We start from the raw sequence: 26224 nt of genomic DNA on the forward strand, positions 1-26224 counted from the left end.
TTGTTTTGAAATCACCCCCTCTTTGGTAACATGTTAAACACAGATGGCTTTATTTAGAGCGGAAGAAGATAGTACATTTTAAATGCGGGATTGGGAAAGAATTCCTTTGAATGAAAAAGAACTAAAACTATAGAATTATGCGTCTAACAGAGCAATGGAAAAGGGAGTTTTTTGTTTTACATAATAGAAAAAAGCATGCTTTGCCGTTTCTATCGAATATACCCATCATATTTTAAGCTTTGTGTTGTTGGAGGGGGGCTAAGTCCCCCCTGAAATTTGAATTTACAATTAAAACGATTTTTTTTTTTTTTTTTTTTTTGAAATAAAGAATGAATGTGTACTCACATTGAAAATAGAAATATCCATTGTTTCAGAGTTAATAAAATCCAGTGTACTATGCTCGATATGCTAATACATAATGAAAATTGAATTCCATAGCATGAACACTTTATACAGGGTTTCAATGACGAATTGTTAAGCAATTCTCTGATTGGCTGCCTAAAAAACAGGTGTCAGCTCGAAGAAAAAAAAACCACTCTGATAAAAAAAAAAAACTTGGAGTTGAAACGTAGTTTTATAACGTGTTTAATCACGTGTAGTTTTAAGAATGTATATGTGAACTCATGACCTACATTCATTGTGTAATTGACAACAAAAACAGAAAAGAAAAAAAAAACTCCCGTCTGGTAGGACAAGTATCGTTCGTAGTAATAGGTGCTTGACCCTGACAAGCCAATGTACCGGTTAGACTACACTGTATATTCATGCCTTCAGGCGTAGGTGTGAAATCAGCACCTTTCTTACTACTAACCTCTCAACCAACCCACCCGTCTCCGGGTGGCAAACACTAGTACAAAGGGGTTTAATGCCAAGGGTCATGAATAGTTTCTGCATCGCTTGGAAGATGAGGTTACTTCTATTGTCGGTTAGGATCTCTGAAGGTATCCCTACTCGAGAGAAAAACTTGATCAATTCGTCAGCTTTCTTCTGTGAATGGTTCAAGCAAAGTGGTATAGCCTCTGGGTATCTAGTTGCATAGTCGCTTGTCAGTAGGATCCGCCTTAAATCGGTTTTACTGCGCTCTAGAGGTCCCATCAGGTCCATTCCTATTTTGTGGAAAAGACTTTCAATGATCGGGAGTGGTTTCACTGGCACTTTCTCTATCTGGCATTTTCTGGCTCTCATCTTGCAGTCATGACACTGTTGGCAATGTTATGCTACGTCCAGATAAAATTTCGGCCAAAAAAATCTTTCCAGAATCCTGTCAGTAGTTCGTTGCCTGCCCATATGCCCTCCCATAGGTGAATTGTGGGCCAGTTTTAGCACGTCTTTTCTGTAGGCTGAAGGAACCACTAATTGCCACTTCTGCTCGTCCCGATCTTCATCCTTGACGACTCGGTAAAGGATCTCATCCCTTGCAATGAAATTTTTGCCACTTTAGGTTCGGCCTTAGCCCGCACCCCGAATTCTTGCAAGGTATCATCCATCCTCTGTAACTCAGCAAAACCTTTCCCTTTCTTTCCAGGTTTCATCGGAGCCTCTTCTCCGTCTAACTTGCTCTGAGAAGCGGCCTTCCTTTCTTTACGCTTCTGCCCCCAACTCTTCCGTGCTTTTCCTCCTCCAGAAAATATTTAGTCGTCAAAGCCAAACTATCTTGCCTCCAAAACATCCATTTGTAACTCAGCCGGCTTGTTTGCTCTGGCTCTCGTTGTCACAAACACATCTACTTCCGAATCTACCAGCCTCGAGAACTTTGGGAAATTTCTCGCCTCTCATTCCAGGCAATCTAATGGTACTATGTCAATTTTGAATTTTTGGTCAACCTGCTTGAGACTTTAGGTAGGTGTGCCTTACCGAAAACTAACACACAAGTAACTTGTCCAATAAGAGAGTCATACTTACTCCAACCATTTACCCGTGCCATTTTAACATTTTTGCCTCTCAATTACTCCGACTGTCTGTCTTGGCTTTTTTCCTACAATTAGCTATGTCTTGATGCCTACTGCAAAATACTTTATTTTTAATTCACTGCAACCTTCACTAGAAGTTCAACTAGCAAACTATCTTCTTGTTTCATCCGTGCGTCCACAACTTCCTTAGGGTATTCGTGTGCGTCACCGTGAACACATCTTAAGCTTTTAGGCTCCTCCCAGTGCCATGACTCTTCTGGTGCCAACTCCGAGTGCAGAATTGTTATGTCCGCTCCACTGTCCACCAGCATTTCAACATTCCTTCCTTCTAATTTGCCATGAAGTACTACCGCTGCCCCTTACGACTCCAGGTGATCGGGCCTTTCCGGGCTCTCAGCCAAGAAACCCTGTCGCGTATTTTCTCGCTGCTGCTTTTTCCTCTGACAGTTCTTCGCAAAGTGTAATGCGTCATTACACACAAACCAGGCTCTCCTGTTTCCTGCTCGGTGACTATCGCGCGAGCTTCCTTCCTTGGATTCAGCTCTCGCTTTATGACTGCTCTCCTCTCCTTTACGGTTGCCTTCAAAACTCCTCTGTTTCCTTCCCTGCTTACCCGGACATTGGTCTCTGTTATCGCCATCTGTCTTCAAGCAATGTTTCATTGTGTTACGAGCTAGGTTGCTATCTTCCACAAGATAAACAGCTTCCTTTAGAGTTTTAAACTGGCTCTCCCGAAGGGCTACCTGCAGGTGGTACGGTACTGCCTCCGTAAACTGTTCCACCTGTAAAAGCTTAAAACTTTCTTCTGCATCCTTCAGTGGCACAACCACTATGGCTGGCCGAGTGCTTGTTGACGCTAGGTTCTCTGCCTGCGCTCTCTGCGGTGTTAGATTGAGCCATCTTTTGAAGTTGGTTGCCAGCTTCCTTCCGAAATCTCCGTAGGACTCCTTTTCTTCTTTTCTTCCACTTGGAAGCGTATGCGATACGTTTCATTTGTGACACAATACTTCTCAATTATTGCTGTCTTAACCACATCATAATCAGCTAATGTATGCGCCGATAAACCTGACATCATCTCCAATGCGGAACAAGATAGAACTAAATACAGCTGTGTAGCCCACTGTTCCCCAGGTCAGCCACTTGTCGTCGCTGTGCTCTCAAACATGCTTAAAAATGAGTCTATGTCGTCACTATCTGACAGTTTCATTAGCTTGGGCTTAATTGTGGCTTGTGCTGCTGTAGCCTGCTGCTGATTTGCCGCAGGTTGAACCGCCAAGCTAGTTGTTAGGACATTTAGTGCTGTCATAAGCTGATTAAACTGTGCTGCACCCATTGGAATCAGATTTTTATTACCCAAGATCTGAATACTTGCTGATATTTCCGGCAGTACTTCTATCCCTACCTTTCCTTCCGCTTTCTCTGTCCTTGCCTTACTATCTTCTGTTCCAGAAATAACCTCAGGCAAAAATTCACACTCTGTTGTACTCCCTTCTTGTGAGGACAACTGATCCCCTTTGCCAGGCTCTCAGCCCCACCTACAACCCCTTTTATATTTGAATGAAATTTTTGTTCCGTTTTAGAGTTGAACTCCTTAAGAGGGTCTACTTTTGTCCTCCTCTTAGGAATCGCTGATGCTCCGTCGTTTAGAGTATCGGGTAATTTCACGTGAACTCGACGCAGAGAACTGAACCTAGGTGTCCTAGGCTGTCTCACAGACTCGGTAGGATTCTCAGGCATACGACTTCGCCCAACTTAGGTTACAAAAAGGTTTTCTTTTTCTTATACTAAAATAAAACTCCTATAATTTCTCTAAGGTTTACAAAAATATTGCCTTTCTTTAGCGCCTCAATTACCGGCAAAATGTCACTCCAATGTATCGACAATTAGGAAAACAGGAAAATTTGGTAGGCGGGTTTCACGATATAATCAACTGGAAAGTATAGACTTTTCTCAAAAGTCTAAAAGGAGAACTGAAAGGCTATAAAAACAGCAAAATTGTCGTAACGTGAATTACTTAATCAAGTTTAGGAAAGGTGTTTATTCTTCAAAGTTCAGGAAAGGTCTGACCCTTTCATACGAAAAAATTCATTCAAAACGAAACTAGCTTATATCTAGGCTCTCCGCCAAAACAGGTAATTTGCCTTTTTCAAGTCAGACACTTACGAACTACAATCTGAGAAAGTAAACATCACGACGTGAAAATAACAAAAAGAAAAGAAAAATGATAAACAATCACACCTACTGATAAAAAAAAGCCAAGATATGGCTAAGATAACATCTCACTTGTAACCACTGATACAGCCGTCTTAGCTAAATGGTTGACACGCTGGGTTGGAAATCCTTTGTCCGAGGAGAACGGGTTTCATTCCTGGCGTGGCTGGCTATTAAGTTTGGGAGGGACGAGGGCCAGTGGCGTGACTCTGTAAGCTCAGCCAGAGTCGACCCAGCTCTACATGGGTACCTGCAGAAACCTGGGGAAGGTAAGCAGGAAGGGTGTGCGAAAGCAAAGGAAGGTTGGCCCCCAACCCCCCATTGCACTTCCTGGCTGAAGGGTCACAAAGCAGAGATCAGCACCGCCGGTTTGGACCTTATGGGTCTAGTGCCGTCATAAATACACACTTAAACACAGATACAGAGAATTGAAACGGCAAGAAATAGGTTTGAAAAGCTTATGTCAACCCTAATTTGCTTCCAAGTATTTTCTAATAATATTAGAACATTTTTTGTTTTTTTGTTTTTCCAGACTCATCTTACAGAAGGGAGAGCTATTCCAAGTTTTCATATTTTCCAATTTGAAAAACCTACACCTTCAATTGGTGCTGTATTTTTGGAAAATATCAATGATAAAATACAAGCTTACACTTCAAATAAAGTTTCTTTAACTTTTTATCTATTATTAGCTAAGTATTATGTTTAAATGGCATTCGCAGATTAGCGTGAGTAATTCACCTTTTGAGTCTTCTGAAACTTGGAAGGCTTCCCGGAAGATATGCCCACTCAAAAATTGTCTAATCAAATTAGTCAATCTCACCTATATAACACACAATCATTGGCAAGTCCTGGAGAAGGGTCCTAGGATTGTCTTGTCTCGCTTATAACTATAGTTAAGAAAATGGTTCTTGCTTTTAAAGTTTTTAAGAAATCCTGCCCAAATGGAAAACTTACAGTTTACCTGGGAAAAAGAGACTATGTGGATAATTTGACGAAGATCGAGCCAATAGGTAAGAGTTACGAATGATCTGTTCCTATATTTTGGTTTTTGCGTAACATAAGAAAAAAAACGCTTAACACTGTTAAAAAAAAAAAAAAAAAAAAAAAAAAAAAAAATGCTTAATGGTATTAGGAGATCTGATTTTGTTTCTAAAAAAAATTGGATTTATGAGAATTCACTCATAAATCCATGTAATTGGATTTATTGTAAGTTGGATTTATTGAGAATTCACTGGTACAAATGTTACTACCCACCCCCCTCCTCCACCCTAAAAAAAACAACGGGATTTGTGATTGATTACAAAATTCAGACACATTCTAGAGAACTCTGTAAACAAATGGCAAAACTTTTGAATCACTAAAACAGGTTTCGTCGAAGAGAAAAAAACTGGCCCTTTGCTACCTACGTGCTAGGAAGGCTTGTTTGTCTTTTCTCTGTTGGCAAGTTTCTTTTATCCATTTTGTCCGGGTCAAGGGTAAGGGGAAAAGGGTCGTATCAGTCACTCCACTAATATAACCCGCTTCATGCCTTTTGGCTGTTTTCCAAGACAGTTTTCAAGAAATTCAAATTTCAAAAATGACAATTATGTGACTATTATTATTTATTTGATGAAGAAATGCAATAGTAAAATTTTGCTAAAAAAATAAACAAAAATATCTTAAAGTGTAGTAAAGTTAGTTAATGCACCCTCAATTTCCAAGTAATGCTGTCAAACAGCACATGTCAAAATATATGGATATCTAAAAAAGTAGAAAATTAAATGAATATTTTTATGTGATATTTTATATAAAATTGGCAATTTTTTTTATTTGCGAATGTCAGATTATATGTATATTAATCAAAAAATAATACAAGTTCTTAAGAAGTTGGACAAGTGTCATTTTTTGAAAAACTGGGATATGAAATCTATTTTTTTCGTTTTAGAGGGTGTTTTGGTTATTGATGAAGAATATTTAAAAGGACGAAAAGTTTTTGGTCAAGTTATTTGTAGCTTTCGTTATGGCCGAGAAGAAGATGAAGTTATGGGACTCGAATTTCAGAAAGACCTCCTTATGGCATCTGAAGAAATCATACCAGCAAACGAAAAAAAGCCTACAGTAAGCAAGCTCCAGGTAAGAAATTAAAACTTATAATTTTGCCACAGAATTTAAAAAAATGAAAATTAAACTTACCCATTTGAAATGAGTAATAAAACTACGGCCGCTTCGCGAAGCTTAAGGCATTAATCAGCTGTTTGCTGATCGGCAACCCTGCCTAACTGCTGTCTTTTAAATGGGCTGATTACCACACGAAAGGTAATTTTTTGGTTTCTGAGACTAGTCGTGTCTTTTCAAGAAAAAAAAGGACACATCACTGCTTATGCGAAGAAGTGATTTTCCTTTTTCCCTCGAGATAGGGACTGCAATTCTCAAATATGGGATTTTCGACCGTGGTGTTGATGTAGCTTTATTTCCATCGGCACCACTTTCAGGGGGTTTCAGGTTGTTGTTTGAAATACTCATAAAATTTTTTTCACAATAAACTTTTGCTGTTAATGCCAGCCGAAATGGCGGTTATCATTCTTCAATCAGCTTTAAATGGCAATTCTTCCTCACTTTACAGTTTAAAAATTATATAGTTTAAACTTTTGTGATATGTTTTCTTTACTTGACAATTTGGATGCTTGGGTTTTTAAATATTTGGTTACTATAAATTGAATTCAATCGAATTAAACTTCATTAAACAAAAAAAAACAAGACACAATTTACAACAATATCCACAAATTCAACCAAATAACTAAATATAAGTATTTATTTATATAATGATAGTAAATAAAATAAATATCAGAATCAATCTCTCTCATCAAAAAAAAAGATATTCACATTTAAATAAATAAATAAAGATGGACTGGATTTCGATTTTTACTAGGTTGCAGCTGCCACTGCAACCTCGATCTATGGCTCGGTGAATTACGCTGTGAAATATATATATTTAACATATATATATTTTCTGATATAAATAGGAATCTGGTTATTTGAAATAGATAAATGGAAACTTACAAAACCTTGTATATCTTAAGTAATACGGAGAAAAAAAAAAGAAAAATACATTTTTATGAAAAAGACCTGCATATGCAGCTATACAGTTCATGGTAGTATTGCGAGCCAAATCTAAAAAAAATAAACATTGATAAAAACAAAAATCCATAAAAGTAAGCTAAAAATAGATGGAACCAAAGAGCTTAAGAAGTTGTAGCTTTCCTTTAAAGGGATGGTTGTCTTTGGCAATAGATAAGTATTAGTCTTTAATTTGCTACAGACGAGAAGCGGTATCACGTTTAATTTATGATTTTGCTAATTAGTTTATTTAATAATTGATTTTGCTAAAATTTAATTAATTAGTTTTGCTTATAAATTTCCTTGATTCACTGTCGCAAGACTAACGAGGTTGTTATACTTCCCTAAAAACTTTATAATCTTAAACAACCAAAAGAAAAATCTTTGAAAAATCTTTTTGTTTCCAGGCATGGATAGACGTAAGAGGGATCCAGGGGCAAAAGATATTTTCATTTTTACGTTCTTGGTACTTAAATTTTAAATTCGTGTTTACTTTATAATATTTATAATAAAACTATTACAGATTATCTTGTATATAACTAAACAAAAAAGGTGATACATTTGAAGAAAAAACTTATTCACCAACCTCCAAACATTTAAAATAAATTTATATGTTGCCAAAGGTATATCCAGGATTTCTGTTCGGGGGTGTGGATATTTTTGGGAGGGGTTTTACAAAAAAAATAAAAAATCTGCATCCAAAGTTTGTTTATATGAATTTTTATTACGCTTTTACGAATCTGATAAAAATTTGGGGGATTGGGTTAAACCTGGTACCCCCCCCCCCCTGGATAAGGCCTTGCCTGTTGCAACAATATGCAGGAGATCTTTATCCAAGGATTCCTCGGACATATCCAAGGACATAACATACTATGAGCAGACTCACTAACGTGAATCGAGGCGTAGGCCAAAAAGGTTCTAAGCCCTAGTATTTAAAGTCTTGTGTTGCGACAGTGGGAATATTAAGCCCTCGTAAGCCCTACTCATCATTAGCCCTAGTAATTTTTTTTTGTCTAATTTGTTATTTCGATACACCTGAAAATGTTCGTCTTTTGCGTGAATTTAAAATGTGCTATTTCAAATTTTTTGGATAAAACTTAGAAATACAGTCCAAACCTTCATGCTAGCCAGGTTTTCATTGCTTGGCTAGATTCATTGATTCGTTTCATTCATCGATTCGTTCATTGATTCATTGATATTATTCATTAATTCGATCAGTTTTACTTAAGTCTGTTTAGACGTTCATGAAGTGCAATGAATTGCAAGGTTTTGCAATGAAGTGCAAAACAAAAAATCTAGCCCAAGCGTATTTTAAAAGACGAAATGAATCCTGGTGACGTCATCAGCAAGTGCAAGTGTACCCATTCCGACTCTCGCAGTGAAGAGTGACATAAGAACGTACGGCAGTAAAAAGGACAGTGCCGCTCGTAAATATAGCTCGCTTTGCCGGTTCTTTGAACGAGGGTTTTGCAGACGGAAGAAAAATGGTCTGTTTTTACATATATGCTTAAATTTTAGATCAAAATGTTGCAACAAAAATGATTGTAGTTTTGACCAGGTAAATTTGTGTAGTGTTTTAACTTGTACTGACAGAGAATGCGTTTTTGCCCATGTCACTCCTGACTTTCGGAAAATAAGAAGGCATGCACCAACGAGCACGCCATTATTGCTCCCTGATGGTGGCATTTGCCGGTGTCAGCGACAACCTTACGAATATCAGACAAAAAAAGTTTCGAATCTCTACCAAGCTTTCAATCACCAGAATTCCATCCCCAAAGCCTTCCATCCCTGAACACCCCTACTTTAGTATCTCCTTTCAGTTTTCTTCCCCCTCCCTTACGCACTTCTCCCCCGCTTCTTGCCACCATGCCCTGGCAAAACCATTTTTGAAATTTTCAGATAGCAGGCGGAACGATCCACAGGTAATAGCTCCATGCAGAATTTCTAAAACTTCAAACAGTGAGACGAACGCTAATATATTTTCTGCTCCTTGGTCACCGTTTCTGTCTCGTAAGCGTTTTGCAGCCCTTCATGATGAATCAGATAGCCTAGTTATTGAATTACATGAAACTGAAGTCTCTCTCCCGCCTAAACAGATTTTCCCAAAACAGACAAAAGTAAGCAAAGTTAAAGTCGTTGAAAAAGAAGTCCCTGAATCACATTTTCATTTTCCTTCTGTTTTGACTTTAAATGCGGAAAGTCTCAACATTGATAAAATGGGGAAACTTGAGGGTTACTTTCATGTAACCGGAGCTGATATAATTACAATTACAGAAGTACATAAACAAAGTCCTGAACATCTTACAATACAAAGTTACAGTCAATTTATTAAACTAAGACATCAGAACCATGCGTTAGGTAAGAAAGGTGGCGGCGTAGCGTGTTTTGTACGTGAGCAGTTGGCGCCGCGGCTTCTGCAGATTCCCCATATTGATGACGATGATGAAATGATTTGGATTATGATTCGACCGAAAAAGCTTCCGAGATCTGTAACTGGTATTGTTATTGGAGTGTTTTATTGCTCACCTATTATGGCATCTTTCCAAAAAAGGTCTTGGCTGAAAAGTTAGATTTGTTTATTGATTTTATTACTTCTAAGAACCCAAATGTTGGAGTTTGCGTTACTGATGATAAGAACGATCTAAGAATTGAAAGTTTCCTCAGAAGTCAAGGACTCAAGCAAATAGTAAAGTTTCCGACTACTAAAGGTAATACTAAACTCGACGTAATTTGCACAAATTTGTCAGAATATTATAATGAATCTCAAGACCTACCTCCCCTTGGTGGAAGCTGCCACTACATGATAAAGTGGGCTCCGCTGCCTTCGTATAAAGTAAAATATGTCATTGAGAAAGTTTCCTACCACCCTCATTCGGACAGGGGCCTCTTAGAATTTGGAAATTGGATTACATCCCAGTCCTGGGATGAGGTTACAAATTTATAGTCCTCTCGTGAAAAAGCTAAATTTTTGCAAGATAAATTAAGAAATAAATATGAAGAATGCTTTCCTGGGAAAACGTTCAAGCGGTACAACAAAGATCGTCAATACACAGCCAAAGAAATTAAAGATTTGATTCAGTATAAAATTCAACTAAGAAAAGAAGGGAAAATAGGAAATACTAATATGCTCCGCAGCAAAGTACGTAAAATGACAAGAAAAGCTGCGGCTGAGTATTACCATAAAAAAAATTGATAATCTTTTTGAATCAAAGCCTAGCATATGGTATAAGGAAATAAAATGACTTTGTGGAAAATCCTCTGTTGATTTTTGTTGAGTGGTGTTGATTTTTGTTCATATTCTAACGATGAAACAGTTGCTAACCAGTTAAATGGTCATTTGGCCAGAATAATCCAGTCTTTGCCGCGTCTTGATGTAAATAAAACAAACCAAGAGTATCAGAAAATTCCACAAGATGGCGTACCTTTACCTACTATTTCTGAGGATCAAGTTTTTAGTATAATAAAGAAACTTAAACGAACTAGTATAACTCCCATAGATATTCCGATTGAACTAATAAAAGCATTTCCTGACAAATTGACTAAGCCACTAACACAAATTTTTAATTTCATTTCAACTTCTTCAGTTTACCACAATTATGGAAAACGGGGAATGTTACTCCAATCCCTAAAAACAGATACTAAACTTAATTTCGATGGTGTGAGACCAATCACATTGACCCCCTTGTTCAGCAAAATATATGAAAGTTTTGTAGCAAATTGGCTAGAAGCTGAAGTTGTTCCCCTCCTTGATCCTCATCAGTACGGTAACAGAAAGAATACATCAACATCCTATTATCTAGTCAGTCTTTTACATTTTATTTTTAGGCATGTTGATGAACCTGGTAAATGGCTAAACTTAATAACAATTGATTTTAAAAAGGGTTTCAGTTTGATTGATCATAGCATTTTAATTTCTAAGCTTTTAATTGATTTTAGAGTGAATGTTGCTGTTTTGAAAATGAATCAGAGTTTTTTTACTAAATAGGTTCCAAATTTTTAAATATAAGAAGTCTCTCTCTGAACCCGAACCAGTTTTTTGTGGTGTACCTCAAGGTACCATTCTGGGTCCTATTCTTTTTCTAGTTATGATCAATGATTGTGAAGACCACTGGAAATATGTTGACGACCTTACCCTTGGAGAAATTTGTGAAGCAAATGAATGTAGCAAAGCTCAAATTTTAATTAATATCATGAAGACTAAAGCTTCCAGTTCAAATATGAAAGTAAATGACAGTAAATCTTCAATTTTAACTATTTCATTTTTAAATTCTTCTGAACCAAATTTTCTACCAACTATCTCTGATTCTTTTAAAGTAAGGAAAATTAAACACTTGGGAGTTAATATTATCAGTGATTTAAAATGGGAAGCAAAGACATATAGTCTAGTAAACCCCCTCAAATTCGGCGATCATGCTGTGTTAGTAATTTTTAAAATAAAATTCTATTCTATTCTATTCATCCAACAAAGTTTTTAATTTAATGTCTTTGTTATGTTGTTTGGATATTTTCTAAATAACAAAAGTAAAAAAAAAAAAAACAACAGAAATGTGACTAATTTTTCTAAGGCAAGGAATATGAAAAGGCTTAGGATTAAAAGCTGGTAAATGACAAGTATTTTAGATGTGGACAGTTCTCGCCTATCAAAATTATCAGAATCATTTTTTTCATTTCTTAAACAAAAAACGAAAAGTCGCAAACTAAATGGTACTAACCCTAGGACCCTAGCCCTAGGACATTTTAATTAGGGAATTAATCATTGATTCCCAATTAATTAGTTTAACAAATTATTTTAAACCAATTAGTTTAACCAGGTATGGGCACAAATTTGCTCTTTTCCTAGTGGTAAATATTGAGTTATAACAGGGGGTAGAAGATGGTTTGCTAAAAACTTGTAAAGAGAAATTACCCGGAACGCATTTTAATAGAAAGAGGTGATTTGTAAGGGTTCCAGTCAAGGCCGTATCCATGGGAGGGGGGGAGATCCTCCCTGGAAAGTTTTTCTGAATCGTAAAAAACGTAACCAAAGTGAATATAACCAAATTTTTGATTCGTTTTTTTTGTACAACTGCCCCGAAGAAAAAATTATTTGGTAAAACCCTCCCCGAAAAAGAAATCCTGGATACGGCCCTGGTTAAAGTATATAAAGACTCAAGAGCAGATTCTTAATCAGCAAAATATGCTGTTGGAATAATTTTAGATGGATTGAAGATAAAAGTTGGAACAGTTAGCCAAATTCGCATGCTTAAGCAGGAAATTCGCAATTTTAGCCTTAGTTGCGGCTCTTCTTATGCGTAATTACAAAGTCAACTTACAAGCTGGGTTACATCTCGAGCCCTAAAAATATGTTTGGAGCCTTCAAGCTATACAGGTGGTTTATGTTGACATGATTCCTATATAAACAAAATAGAGGATATCACCCATTCTACTACACGTACTTGTCGAATCAATATTGAGCATCAAAAGTGGCAGTGTTTTTCCCAGGTACAATTTTTCCGAGTGTAAAATTCAAGGTAGTGTGTGCTACGGTGAGGCGTTACCCCCCTCCCTTAGGATCCGTGCCTGATAGGCTTATATAACGTCTCATTTGACTTTATAAATGCTCAATGTATTTGACCGGTTTAATCGGTATTTGCGAAAATGGGAATGGGGAATAGCCATTAAGTGTTTTTTTTTCTCCCTTTATTCCCAGCCATAGAGCCTCTGGGGGGGGAGGTTATATGATATTTTTTGTGTTCTCATTGCATGTTGCCTATTATGGTTTGTTGATTGTATGAGTATAAATACTTATCTTATATATGACAATGAACTTTAAATTTACCTAAAACGATGGATTCCCGTCTTCTGGTTGTGATGAAAATCCTACACAGTGCATACTACAAATACTACCACTACTACTAGCAACTCACTCCAGCACCAAGCTACTTGAGGCCAATATAAGTTGGGAGCTGATCTTGGGTAGGTTATCCCTCATTATTTGTAGATAAGGCTATCATGAGATTTTCTACTGATATATGGTTTTAGTACTTCTATCCCCCCCCATGAGGAAATTCTTGTATGTATAGCCCAAATCTCGTTTTTTATTGCTAGAGCATTATTGGAACTGCTACTCTTAATGATACAGAGAAACAAAAAGCTGTTTGTAGAAAATCTTGTGACTCAAAACTTTTCATAGTTTTTCAAAAGATGGGGCTGTTTATCTCTTTAGAAATAGAGAAGATTATGATTAGTTAATTCGAAAAAAAAAACGTTGCAAAAATAAACCAATGGAATTCAATCACATTTTTCAATGAGGGAGTATTTTTTTTTCTCTTTGTTATTGGTTTGATCAAATTTGCTTCATCTTTCCAGGAAAGACTGCTGAAGAAGCTTGGCACAAGTGCCTTTCCATTCACTCTAGAACTGCCCAAGTCCTCACCGCCATCCGTCACACTGAGACCTAAAAATGAAACTGAGGGAAAACCTTGCGGTGTTGAATATTCTCTTCGAGTTTTTATTGGAGATACTCAAGACGAGAAGCCGCACAAAAGGTAAGTTATAACTCATCGGAAAAGGTGCCTGCCTAATTTCTCTAACGATATTTTTGTTAGTAATCTCGAAGGTACGCAGGACTGTAAAAATGAAGTCTGACATTTTATATTGGCTAATTGGAAACTTACAAAACCAGTTTTGTTTTAAAAAGAAAAATATGAAAACTGGCAGTTTAATTTTATATTAAATTACCTGTATGCAGTTTTAGTGAAGTTGGGCACCAAATTAAAGAAAAAGAAACATGCGTGAAAAATCATCAAAAAATCAGCGAAAAATTTGGCGCTAAAGGGGTCTATAAAGGTATAGTTTTTCTGAGCTCTGTATCAACAGACAAGCACCACCATTAATCTTAAAATACGAAAAGGCACACAAAAAATAAGTCATGTGTTCAGTAGAAAAGTCTCTTGTCTACTTTTTCTTGGAGTATTTTTTTTTTGCAAAACATAAAGCGATGAGAAGGAAAACAAGAAAATACCATGAAATTTGCCATCCGAGTCTTATGGAGTCTGAAGATTAAACATTATTTAATTATTATTAATCTGCAATTTTACTATATAAAACATTTTCTTTAATATTTTCTGTTACATTTTCTGTTAAACATTTTTTGTTTTGAAAATTTGATTAAGTTTCAAAAAGTGAAATGGATTATCTTGATATACAGATTGGAAACTTCATTTTCAAATTTTAACATAAGGTAACGATTATAATGTCTGTTGAAAATGAAATGTTTTATTTTGGAAACGCCACTTTTGCTTTAGTTCTCCATATTTTATGCTCAACATTCAGGAAATTTAATTAAACCTTTTTAAAAATAAAAATCAATTGAGGCAGTCTCTTTTTGGCAATATTTATGGTAATATATTAATAATTAATGACCTTATCCTTATCCAGGGTCGTAAGAGGCAGTCTGTTTTTGGCAATATTTATGGCAATATCTTAATAATTATTGACCTTATAGAGGTCCAGGGTCGTAAGAGGCAGTCTGTTTTTGGCAATATTTATGGCAATATATTAATAATTAATGACCTTATAGAGGTCCAGGCTCATAAGAGGCAGTCTGTTTTTGGCAATATATTAATGATTAATGACCTTATAGAGGTCCAGGGTCGTAAGAGGCAGTCTATATTTGGCAATGTTTATGGCAATATATTAATAATTAATGTCCTTATAGAGGTCTAGGGTCGTAACAGACAGTCTGTTTTTGGCAATATTTATGGCGATATATTAATAATTAATGACCTTAAAGAGGTCCAGGGTCGTAAGAGGCAGTCTGTATTTGGCAATATATATGGCAATATATTAATAATTAATGACCTAACCTAACATAACTGTTTTTGGCAATATTTATGGCCATATAATAATAATTAATGACCTTATAGAGGTCCAGGGTTGTAAGAGGCAGTCTATATTCGGCAATATTTATGGCAATGTATTAATAAATAATGACCTTATAGAGGTCCAGGGTCGTAAGAGGCAGTCTGTTTTTGGCAATATTTATGGCAATATATTAATAATTAATGACCTTATTGAGGTCCAGGTTCGTAAGAGGCAGTCTGTTTTTGGCAATATTTGTGGCACTATATTTATAATTAATGACCTTATAGAGGTCCAGGGTTGTAAGAGGCAGTCTATATTTGACAATATTTAGGGTAATATATTAATGACCTTATAGAGGTCCAGGGTCGTAAGAGGCAGTCTGTTTTTGGCAATATATTAATAATTAATGACCTTATAGAGGTCCAGGCTCGTAAGAGGCAGTCTGTTTTTGGCAATATTTATGGCCTTATAGGGGTCCAGGGTCGTATCCAGGATTTTTTTTTATGGGCTGAGAGGGGGGGCTGTAGAAACTCTTCTTATGAAAATGTATTAGATCTGTTTACTACTTTTGTCCGAATTGGACATGGGCGCCCATATGGAGGGGCAGGGGGGGGGGCTCCCGCCCCCCCTGGCTGAATGATGTTACCTTATTTTTATATTTTTGTTGTGAGATTTCTATTATATAGCATTTAAAGTGCCAATTAGACGAGGTTTGCCCCCTCCCCTGGAACTCAGCTTTTGGGCGCCCATGGAATTGGACAATTTTTTGTTTGGGGGCGGGGGGAATTTCAAACTTATTACCTCCCCTTACCCCGGGATGCGGATATGCAGAGGTCTTTTCAAGTTCTTGTCACTCTTTAATTTATTTAATTAACAGTTTTGAACTGATTTAATCAACTAATGGAATCAATTCGAGCACTGGTCAATAGTTACCGCTTGAGTCCTCTTTAATGTATTTCATTCTTTAGGAATTCTGTCACGTTGGGCCTTAGAATCATCCAGTTCGCTCCATCTAAGAATGGGCGTCAGCCTTGTACTGTTGTTAGGCGGGACTTCGTTCTGAGTCCTGGCGAACTAGAACTGGAGATGAGCTTAGACAAACAGGTACGAATATTGTAGAAGTGCACCTTGGTAACCTTATTTTTATTTCTTTTTTTTTCAAATGCATTAAGTTATATTTATTGACACTTTTTTAGTTTATCATTACTGTGGGGATTCCTTATTATTAATCACCTTCCCCCTTACCTGTAACATTACTTTACTGTATAGTCTTAAAGGGGTAAAGAGAAAATAAGTACACCTCAGATTTGGGCGGATGAAATCGTGATAAATTCTCAAGAATCTTTTGCGGTTTTTGTAGATTACAAAGGAAGACGCTTTAAGCCTAGGTTTATAAAGGCACATTTTCCTCAAGTGACTGTCTTAACATTTTTCTTGAGATTTGATGCTTTTCTTGGTTTTCTGCTTTTTTGCACAAAAGTCACTTTTTACTAAATTCCATATTTTTCATTTTACCGTTTTCCTTTTAATTAATAGACTGACTTGATTTAATATAATTAGTAATCTGTTTTTGCTGGACCCGCTGTGTTTATATTGTTTTGTGTAAGAAATAAACGCAAATGTGTGAACCTAGAGTAAACTGGTTAGGACCAAGGAGGAATTTTAATGAGCGATCGTCTTCTATGTATTTTTTCGGTCTTGTTTTTTAGAACAGATGATCATCGAGAGTTGGAAAACGGCTGATTTTACCACAAATTAAAGGTTTTATCCGCTCGAAGGCAGTGACTTAAGATAAGATAAGATTTATTTCTGAAAAATGGCTATCACAAACCCAAATGGGCCGTATTTGCACTTTAGCGCCAATAAAACGAAGAAAAACCGAAAACAAACAACAAGGAAAAAATTATAAAAGGCTCAATGTAAAGTAAGTAAAATTTCAAAAACAGTTAAAACTCAAAAATTTAAAGGTCAATGTTGAATCAGCAAAATGTCAAAACGGAGAAAAACTCATAAAATTAAAAAGGGAATGAAATAATTTAGACAGAAACAATTTAGCTATGTGATCAAAAAATATAAAGCTCGAAACTTGCAAAAATGAAACATTAAAAATATAAGGTGAAAAGGAAGATAAAGAGGAGGGGGAGTTGAGGGGGAGTTAATATTCACTGATTGAATATGTCGACTATGTAAGGGATGAAAGTTTTTCTTTCAGTGGAAACTTATATTGGGGCAAAGCGGAGGATTTTTGTTGAAGCAGAACGCGGGAGGCGGGTTCGAAGGGGTGAATATTGACTAGGGAAAAGGCTAGTTGTCCGAAAGTTATGAAGGGCATTGTTAGCGAAAATCAAGGGAATTTTCGCTCTCCTTTCTTTAAGGGTAACTAGATTGGCTAAACCCGGATAATTTTTATAAGTAATAGTGGCCCCGTGTTTTCGTTTATTAAATAAAAAAACAGTTTTTCAACTGAAAGTAAGGAGAAACATTAAAACCTAAACAAACAGAAATTGTTCCGTATATGAGGAGGGCTTACTATTCCTCCATCCCTCGCTCATTACGCTTTGGTACTTCTAAAAAGTCAAGTTTGGTTAATGCTAATGAAATAAAATAAAATATGATGAATATATAAGAGTTTAGAAACAAATTTGGGCTATATATTTTGCACATTAGTTGGTGGGGGGTAAAGCATATCAGATATTAAATACGTAACCTAACCTAGGCACATTCCCCTCCCCCCTAAACCCCAAAAAACAACAGTTTAAATCTCGTAAACGCAATGAAAGCTACTCTTTGCATTCCAATTCTCAATAGCGGTCTCTTGAAAATAACCAGTCTGGTGGGTTTTGTCTCTCATTAGTATATAAAATAGTACGCTTAACCACCAGTATCGAATTTTCAGCGCTTTAAAAAGCTTCTCATTCGAATTAAATCACCATTGTGTTTGAGTTGTTATTCTTAAAGAATGGGGACAAAAAGTCAAATTTTAGCGTAAAGGTTCACGTAATGAGAAGGGAGCAGCTCCCCTCCTATAAGAGATTTCCCAATAACAAATACGCGTTGAGGAGGGACTGCCCCCTCCTCAACCCCTCGCTCTTTACGCTCAAGTTTTTTATTGTTTTTTAAAAACAAAGTTGCGAGACAGAGTCAAACTTTAGCGTAAACAGCGAGTGGCTGAGGAGGGGGCAGCCCTTTTAATATATGGAAAAATTTCTGTTCGTTTTAAGTTTTAATGTCGCTCCTTACTTTCTGTTTAAAAAACTTTTTTTTATTTCTGAATGTTTTTGAGTTAATGCAGCTTTTATTTTGGCTCACCGTACATGAATAATCAAAACAAAAGTTGCATATTAATTCTACTTTAAAATAGTTTTTTTAATTATTTAATTTCTGATCTTTTTTTTAAATGATGCAGGAAAATCCGGCGCCTCCTTCATAGTAATGTCCCTTCCCCCATGAAAACTTCCTACATGGAAAGATCCTCCCACGTAACACCCGACACACCCCCAACTACCCAAAAAAAATCCCCCTGAAGACTTCTGTATACTTCCCAATAACCAATACTATATGTAAACATTGGGCAAAATTCATAACTTGCTGACCTTCCCCCGGGGACTGTGGGGGACTAAATCATCCTCAATGACATAGTTATTGTATTTTTTGACCGTGTTGAACAAAATAGATATCTCAAAATTTTGATCGGATGACTTTGGGAAAAAAATGAGCTCGGGAGGGGGCCTAGTTTTCCTCCATTTTTTTGGTCACTTAACAAGTTCACTATAACTTTTAATTTCCGTTATAATGAGTCCTCACGTGATATTCTAGGACCACCTGATCGATGCGATCACCCCTGGGAAAAAAAAGAAACAAACAAATAAACACGCATCCGTGATCTTTCTTCTGGCAAAAAATACAAAATTCCACATAATTGCAGATAGGAGCTTGAAACTTCTACTGTAGGGTTCTCTGATACGCTAAATCTGATGGTGTGATTTTCATAAAGTTCAAAGACTTTTAGGGGTTTTTTTTCCCCTTTTTTTGAAAATAAGGCAAATTTTCTGAGGCGCGTAACTTTTGATGGGTAAGTAGGTTATTGTGTTGTGTATTTTTTTTATAATTAATTACTTTTTTTCATTTTATATACTTTTACTTTAATTGACATATTTTTTCCATTGCCTTTATAAAAATATTTGTCTCTAAGCTTCATTAAATAAAAAACAAGTTTCTTCAACTGAAAGTAAGGAGCAAAATTAAAACTAAAAACGAACAGAAATTGTTACGTATATTAGGCCCCCCCCCCCTCAACACCTTACTCTTCACATTACAGTTTTTTGGCCCTTTAAAAATAGTTACATATTGTTCTAGTCAAACGACCATTGCGTTTCAGGAGTTGTTTTGGGACAAAATTTAAACTTTAGCGTAAAGAGCAAGGTTCTGAGGAGGTGGGAACTCCCCTCATGTACATAAAATTTCTGTTCGTTTTAAGTTTCAATGTTGCTCCTTACTTTCAGTTGAAAAAATGTTTTTTATTTAATTTCTGATCGTTTTTTAAATAACGTCAGGATACCTGGCTCCCACTCCAAGGAAAAACCCCCCTTTCCAAATAATATCCTCTGGGAAATTCAACCCTGGTAAAAGTTCACCCTGGAAAATTAACCTTAATATCACCAAGGCTAAAATTGAATCGGTAAAGAAAAGCAAGACATATAAAGAAATTTTGTGTTGGAATTCAGGCAAATTAACTCAGTGTACAGTTTCTCCTGAAAATTTCACCCCCTGAAAACTTCCCTCTCCATGGAAAATTTTCCCCGTGTAAAATCCTTCAAGCAGAAAATCCGTCCTCCCCTCCCCACTTGAAAAATATATGCATAGATCCCAATAGCAAATAAAACAATAGGTAAATTTTATAACGTAAAAACTTTTCACAAGGGGCCTTAGGGGGTTATTTGATCTCTAAAGAAATAGTTATCGGGTATTTCAACTATGCTGAAGAAAAAAGCTATCTCAAGGTTTGATCGAATGATTTTGGGAAAAAGTGGCATGGGAGGGGGCCTAGTTGCCCTCCAATTTTTGGTCACTTAAAAAGGGTACTAGAACTTTTCATTTCCGTTAGAATCAGCCCTCTCTTGACGTTTAGGCCCACTGGATCGATACAATAACCCATGGAAAAAAATACAAAAAAAGAAACAAATAAACGCTCATCCGTGATATTTCTTCTGACAAAAATAACAAAATTCCACATTTTTGCTGATATGAGATTGAAATCTCTATAGCAGTGTCCTTTGATACGCTAAATCCGATGGTGTGATTTTCATTAAAGTTCTATGACTTCGATGGGGTTTTTCTCCCTTTTTTCGAAAATTAGAAAAATTTTCTCAGGTTCGTAGCTTTTGATGGGTAAAACTAAACTTAATGAAACATATATTTGGAATCAGCATAATAAGCCAATTTTATATATATATATATATATATATATATATATATATATATATATATATATATATATATATATATATATATATATATATATATATATATATATATATATATATATATATATATATATATATATATATATATATATATATATATATATATATATATATATATATATATATATATATATATATATATATATATATATATATATATATATATATATATATATATATATATATATATATATATATATATATATATATTTATATCAAAATATGTTTTTTAGAGTTTCGGTTACTGTTGAGCCAGGTCACTCCTTACTTACAGTTCGGTACCACGAACTGTTTGATTACCACTCAAAATCCAAACAGAGATCATTGAAATATTCATCATTTTTTCTGCGTTACCAGAAGTTTTATATTCATAAAACTTTACAGTTTCATGAAATGTACTTAAGCGAATAGAAAAAGTTTTTCAACTGAAGTAAGCAGCTAGTTTAAAACTTAAAACAAATATAAATTGCTCTGTATGTTCATTCAGGGTTCATGGTGAAAAGACCTGTTTTGGATTCAAACCTATTGCAAAGGATTATATCAATGCAGACGAAAAAAAAATAGCTTTCTCCTGGATTATAAACAAACCTGTGTGGCAAGTTTATGTTTAATGAACTTAATTGACTATTATTCAGCCCTCGTCGCCTGACCATCACGTGTACTTCGCGTGTGTTGGTTTAAATTATTTTTGAAGTGAATTTATAACGAGATGAGCGTTTCCGAGCTTCTGTATTCACCGCTGCTGAACTTTGATTTTGAAAATTTAAGTGGTGTTGATGAAGCCGTTATTTTACGGAAAGGAGTGGACTTTTTTAAAGATTTGGAAACTGTTAAGTCAGAGAAAGCAAAGCTATGAAGTTTTGTGAATTAAAATGATCCCCCTGTCAGAAGGGGCACTAATGCAATTCTCAGTCATCTGCAAGATATTATAGACTTTATGAAGAAATATGATGCCGATGGGAAACAGCTCCCTTGTTTTGTCATCAAAAGGCCAACATTAGTCCCTGTTATCTCTGCTACAGCGTTTACACACGTCACAGCCAAGCTTACGAGCCTTGAGCAAGCGATTTCGCTAGTTTCTGCCAAGATTGATTCGTACAATCTGAACTTTCCTCAAATACCTGTGATTAGCCAACCTGCTGCGTGTGATACGCATACTACAATTTTGATCTCCGATCCCCTGTCCGAGCATGGGATCCCGCTAAAGCGAAAATCAGTAATAGACTCAGTTTCTGGTCATCAGCTGGTGTCCAGAGTGCGAGCGACTAAAAAGCGGTGGACGGTGAATATTGAGAAATCTGCAGCTGAAGATTTTTACAAATCAGCAAAGGAAGCTCTACCTTGTTCTAGTGTAAAAGTTTTATCTAAAAAAGACTCTGGTGTTATTCGAGAGGTCCCATCTTATTTTGACCTTGAAATAATACGGAACCAGTTCGGTATACTCGTGTCTAGTAGATTTGGAACAAGCAAATCGGTTAAGCTTGAATTTGCAGACGCGATTACTAAAGGGTCATTTCTGCGAAACGGTGTGAAGATTGGGTATGAAAACTTCCGTGTTTATGAGTTCAAGCAATTGCCAAAGTGTTACTTCAAGTGTCATTCCCCTGGGCACTTGGAAAGTGCATGTACTAGTAGCACTCCCAAGTGCGCTCGTTGTGCTGGACCGCATTTATCTACGAACAGTGATCGTTGTACGGAATCTCCGAAATGTGCCAATTGTGGAGGATCTCATCCTTCTTATAGCCTACGACGCCCTGTGATTAAGAAGATCACCGATGAAGTCTATTCTCAGAAATGGATCCGGAAATAAGTATAGTCTCATTTAAGAATATGGGAACGAGAGGCAAGTACTTTTTTATTGATGATCTGTATGCTAATTACGACGTTGTTTGTCTCCAAGAACATTTACTGACCGCCTTTAGCGAAAATTTTCTGAGACGAAGCAGTGATCACGTTGTTTTTGTGCGTCCAGCTAAAATTACGTGTGGCCGCCATTCTGGCGGTTTAGCATGTGTTTTTAAGAAAAATATTTCTGGTGCGAGTCCTGTGCTTTTCCAATCAGATGACACTTTTCTTGCGGTGCGTCTTGGTACTGTTGTATTAATTAATGTGTATCTGCCATATAATAATCGTTCCATTCGTTCACCTCAGAATTTCTCTTGTGCTTGTAATGGTCTTAAAACTTTAATTCAAAAGATATCGGATAACGGGTTGCATTTTGTTATTGCTGGTGATTTTAATACCGATCTGGTTACTGATAATGTAAGGAATGGTCAGCTTTTTGATTCTCTCCCGGCTTATAAAATTGTTCGGAAGTCCCATGATTATACGTATATTCACCATTCGGGTAGTAAATCAGACATTGGTCACGTTATTTGTTCTGCAGCTCTTTTCTGCTCGCCAGTTACGGTTCATTTTGATGAGAAAGATCTTGATCACCTTCCGCTGTCTTTTTGTTTATCAAAGTCTATTGTTTGTTCTGGGAGTATGTATAAGAGTCGTGGTGTATGTTCTAAATGGTTTTATAAGCCTGATTGGAATGATGCAAATTTTTCTGTTTATCTTATAACATTGGCTTCACTTCTAAGTACGATTTATGTTCCTTATCAGCTTTTGCAGTGTAGTCAGAATTTTATTTATGCTAAATATGAAATATGACGGATATTATCATTCTATCCTCTCTGCTATGAAAGAAGCTGAAAAAATTTCTGTCCCACTAAAGCGAATCCGAAAGACTACTCAAAAGCCTCTTTGGTCACTTGACCCTAACCTTAAGGCCTGTAAAAATAAAACTAAACTTTGGCTACACATTTAGAGAAAATTTGGTCAGCCTAGGTCTTGTAATATTTTTCTTATTAAACAAAAAACTAAATTAGAATTTAAGAAGTATCTAAAAAGTGTCCGATACCGAGGGCTTGATTTTCCATCTTCGCCTAATGATTAGAGGAAAGTAATTAATTCAAGTAAAACAGACGATTCTGATGTAAGTAGTAATGCTATTCCACCAAGTTCTTGGCATGCATATTATTCGAAGATTTTCTCCGTTTTGAATTATTCTGTTCATAAAAAGTTTGGTGAAGCGTTTGTTAAAATTGACCCTAGATTTTTTAAGTCAGCGCTTTGTTTTGCCTATATCGCGTTGTGAAGTTTTGAATGCTTTGAATCATCTTAAGTCGAAATCTATTGATGCTGATGGAAATAAAAGCGCAAGATGTGACACAAGTTCAGCACATTGAAGAGTTAGATGCATTTTAGAGATACCATCAGCAGGTTTTTTTCAGGTTCATACCTGAAAAAAACCTGCTGATGGTATCTCTAAAATGGTATCTCTAAAATCTTTTATTTCAAATGTGCTTGGCATCTTCTGTCGTCCCGGAAAGCTTTTTGTGTGGCAGCGTGACTTCAATTTTAAAAAGAGGTAAACCGCCAACAGATTGCTCTTCTTACCGTCCAGTTTCTGTTTCTTGCAATATTGGCAAGGTCTTCGAGTATATTCTTTTACCTAATATAACTCAAAATATTTCTTTCTTTGGTGAAAATCAACTTGGTTTCAGACCTGGTGTGGGGTGCCAACATGCTCATCGTGTCCTTTCTTCTATTCTACTTTCTAATTCTTCTAAGGGTAAAGGCATATATCTCTGTGCACTTGATCTTTCAAAAGCTTTTGATTCTGTTGTTCATAACCAGCTTTTCTTTTCTTTGGCTTTTTCTGGTGTTAATTTTTCGGTTATTTACCTTCTACGGTTTTGGTATTCTAATTGTTACCTCCGCCTGAAATTTTCTCCAGAAACAACTATTAAAGTGCTTCGTGGTGTAAGACAGGGAGGTGTTTTATCACCAACCCTTTTCAAAATTTGTATTTCTACTGTTCTGGAAAAGATCTGAGGCACTTATCTTTCTGGTTCTACTGATATTTCATACATTGCCTATGCTGATGACATTCTGTTGATTAGTCGTACTAAGTCTGCTCTTTCTACGATGGTTTCTTTAGTTTCTCAGTCTTTCCTAAATATTGGTCTATGCCTGAATCTTGACAAGTGTGAATTCTTATCTTATAATTGTCTTCGTCTACTCCTCTGGTATATAATGAATTTTCTGTACTTTCTGTCTCTTCCTTTCAGTGGCTTGGTATTACTGTTTCTAATTCTCTAGCTCTCTTTCGTAAACAGATTGTTGCTAATTCAGTAAGAAAAATTCAGTTCAGTTATACAAAAATTGCAGCAAACCGTGGAAAATATAACAGAATAGCTCTTGGGCGCTTATTCTCGACTTTTTCTGATCACTCTGTCCTTTATTTTTCGCGTGTTCATTCTGTTCTTAAGCTAAAGGATTTGAAAAAGATTTAAGTTACATAGTTCAAATTTGGCAAATTTCTTCTTTTTCTGCCACCATGACCTAGAAATTAGTATCTAGTTAAAATCGTCTATGTCACGGATTTTACTCGAAAACTCAGTGACCTACACAAAAATCTTTCTGCAGATGCATTTTTTAAAATTGTCCCTTATAACCGTAATTTACAGTTCTTTTTTTAGTTTAACTTAGTTGCTAGTGTGTGTTGAGTTCTTTTTTGTTTTTCTTTTTTATTATTATGTTTATACTCCACTTGTACTACTTGTTGTCTTGTAGTTGTGGGTAATAAATGATTGATTGATTGTATATAAGGGAGACTGCCCCCTTCTCAACACCTTGCTCATTAAACAAAAGTTTTTTCGTGCATTGAAAAATCTTATTTTTCCAATTTCAAAATTTCTTTCAAAATTTGAAAAAAGCCAATCTTCACAGTAAAGAATAAGGAGCTAAGGAGGAGACTGCCCCCTTAGCATAGAAAGTAATCTGTTCAAATAGGTTTTAAATTGGTTCTGTGCTTTGAATTGAAAAGCTCTTTTTTTCTGATTGTTTTCCAATTCATACCCAGGTAACTAAGATATAATTTGCCTAACTAAGATATAATATAACTAAGATTAATAATTTGCCTAACTAAGCCTAACTAAGATATAATTTGCTAAGCCTAACTAAGATATAATATAACTAAGATTAATAATTTGTCTAACTAAGATATAATTTGAGATACCTGTCTTTTAAATCCCTGGTTAATTGCTTTTAAAATATGCAAATCAAAAATGTCCGTTGATTAGTACCGTCTTACGTTTAAATTTGCAATATCAATTTTAGATAAAATTTGAATATCCTTAAAAAATTGACGATGAATAGTAATTCTGGTAAAAAGTCCTTGTTATTATTATTACTTAAGTATTTTTGTTGGATGAAAGGGAGAAGTATTGTTTGTATGGATTGAAACTCTGTGTGACCTTTGATCTTCTACATAACTGAAGCCATCACAACCTCTACATCAGCAGGATAGTGTACATTAAGAGGATTAAAGTATTGAAAGTATTGAACATATACTGCCCTACTAATCCTCCCACGAGAGCAACGTAGCAAATGGTTTTCTTTAATCATCCCAGAAATGCAAAAATGTCATATGTGACATTTACGTGTGTAAATGATGATATTTGCCCAGTATCAAAGAAACAACACATAATTATAGAGGGTGATAATAAGAGAGGGTAGGATACGACTACTAAGTGTAATTATTGAACAGATTAAAGAATCTAACAACTTATACAAAGTAAAACCCCAAATAGTAAAGCTTTAAGTAAATTATACGTAAAGTTAAAA

At 35.7% G+C, this 26224-nt stretch overlaps 1 protein-coding gene across 1 annotated transcript in view; it reads left to right on the forward strand.

Moving 5' to 3' along the window:
• Positions 1 to 4975: 4975 nt before the first annotated feature.
• LOC148940360 (arrestin homolog) overlaps positions 4976 to 26224 on the forward strand; it is a 50668-nt gene continuing 29419 nt past the window's right edge. Inside the window, exons 1-4 of the mRNA XM_089106351.1 lie at positions 4976 to 5131; positions 6046 to 6233; positions 13566 to 13744; positions 16031 to 16166. Of these exons, the coding sequence (XP_088962477.1) occupies positions 5023 to 5131; positions 6046 to 6233; positions 13566 to 13744; positions 16031 to 16166 (612 nt within the window). The 5' untranslated portion in view covers positions 4976 to 5022. The remainder of the gene's footprint in view (positions 5132 to 6045; positions 6234 to 13565; positions 13745 to 16030; positions 16167 to 26224) is intronic.

The sequence above is a fragment of the Artemia sp. Qi Xiang Cuo genome, chromosome 20 (genome assembly GCF_049724085.1).
Source record: "Artemia sp. Qi Xiang Cuo chromosome 20, ASM4972408v1, whole genome shotgun sequence".
In the NCBI taxonomy this organism is placed as follows: Eukaryota; Metazoa; Arthropoda; class Branchiopoda; order Anostraca; family Artemiidae; genus Artemia; species Artemia sp. Qi Xiang Cuo.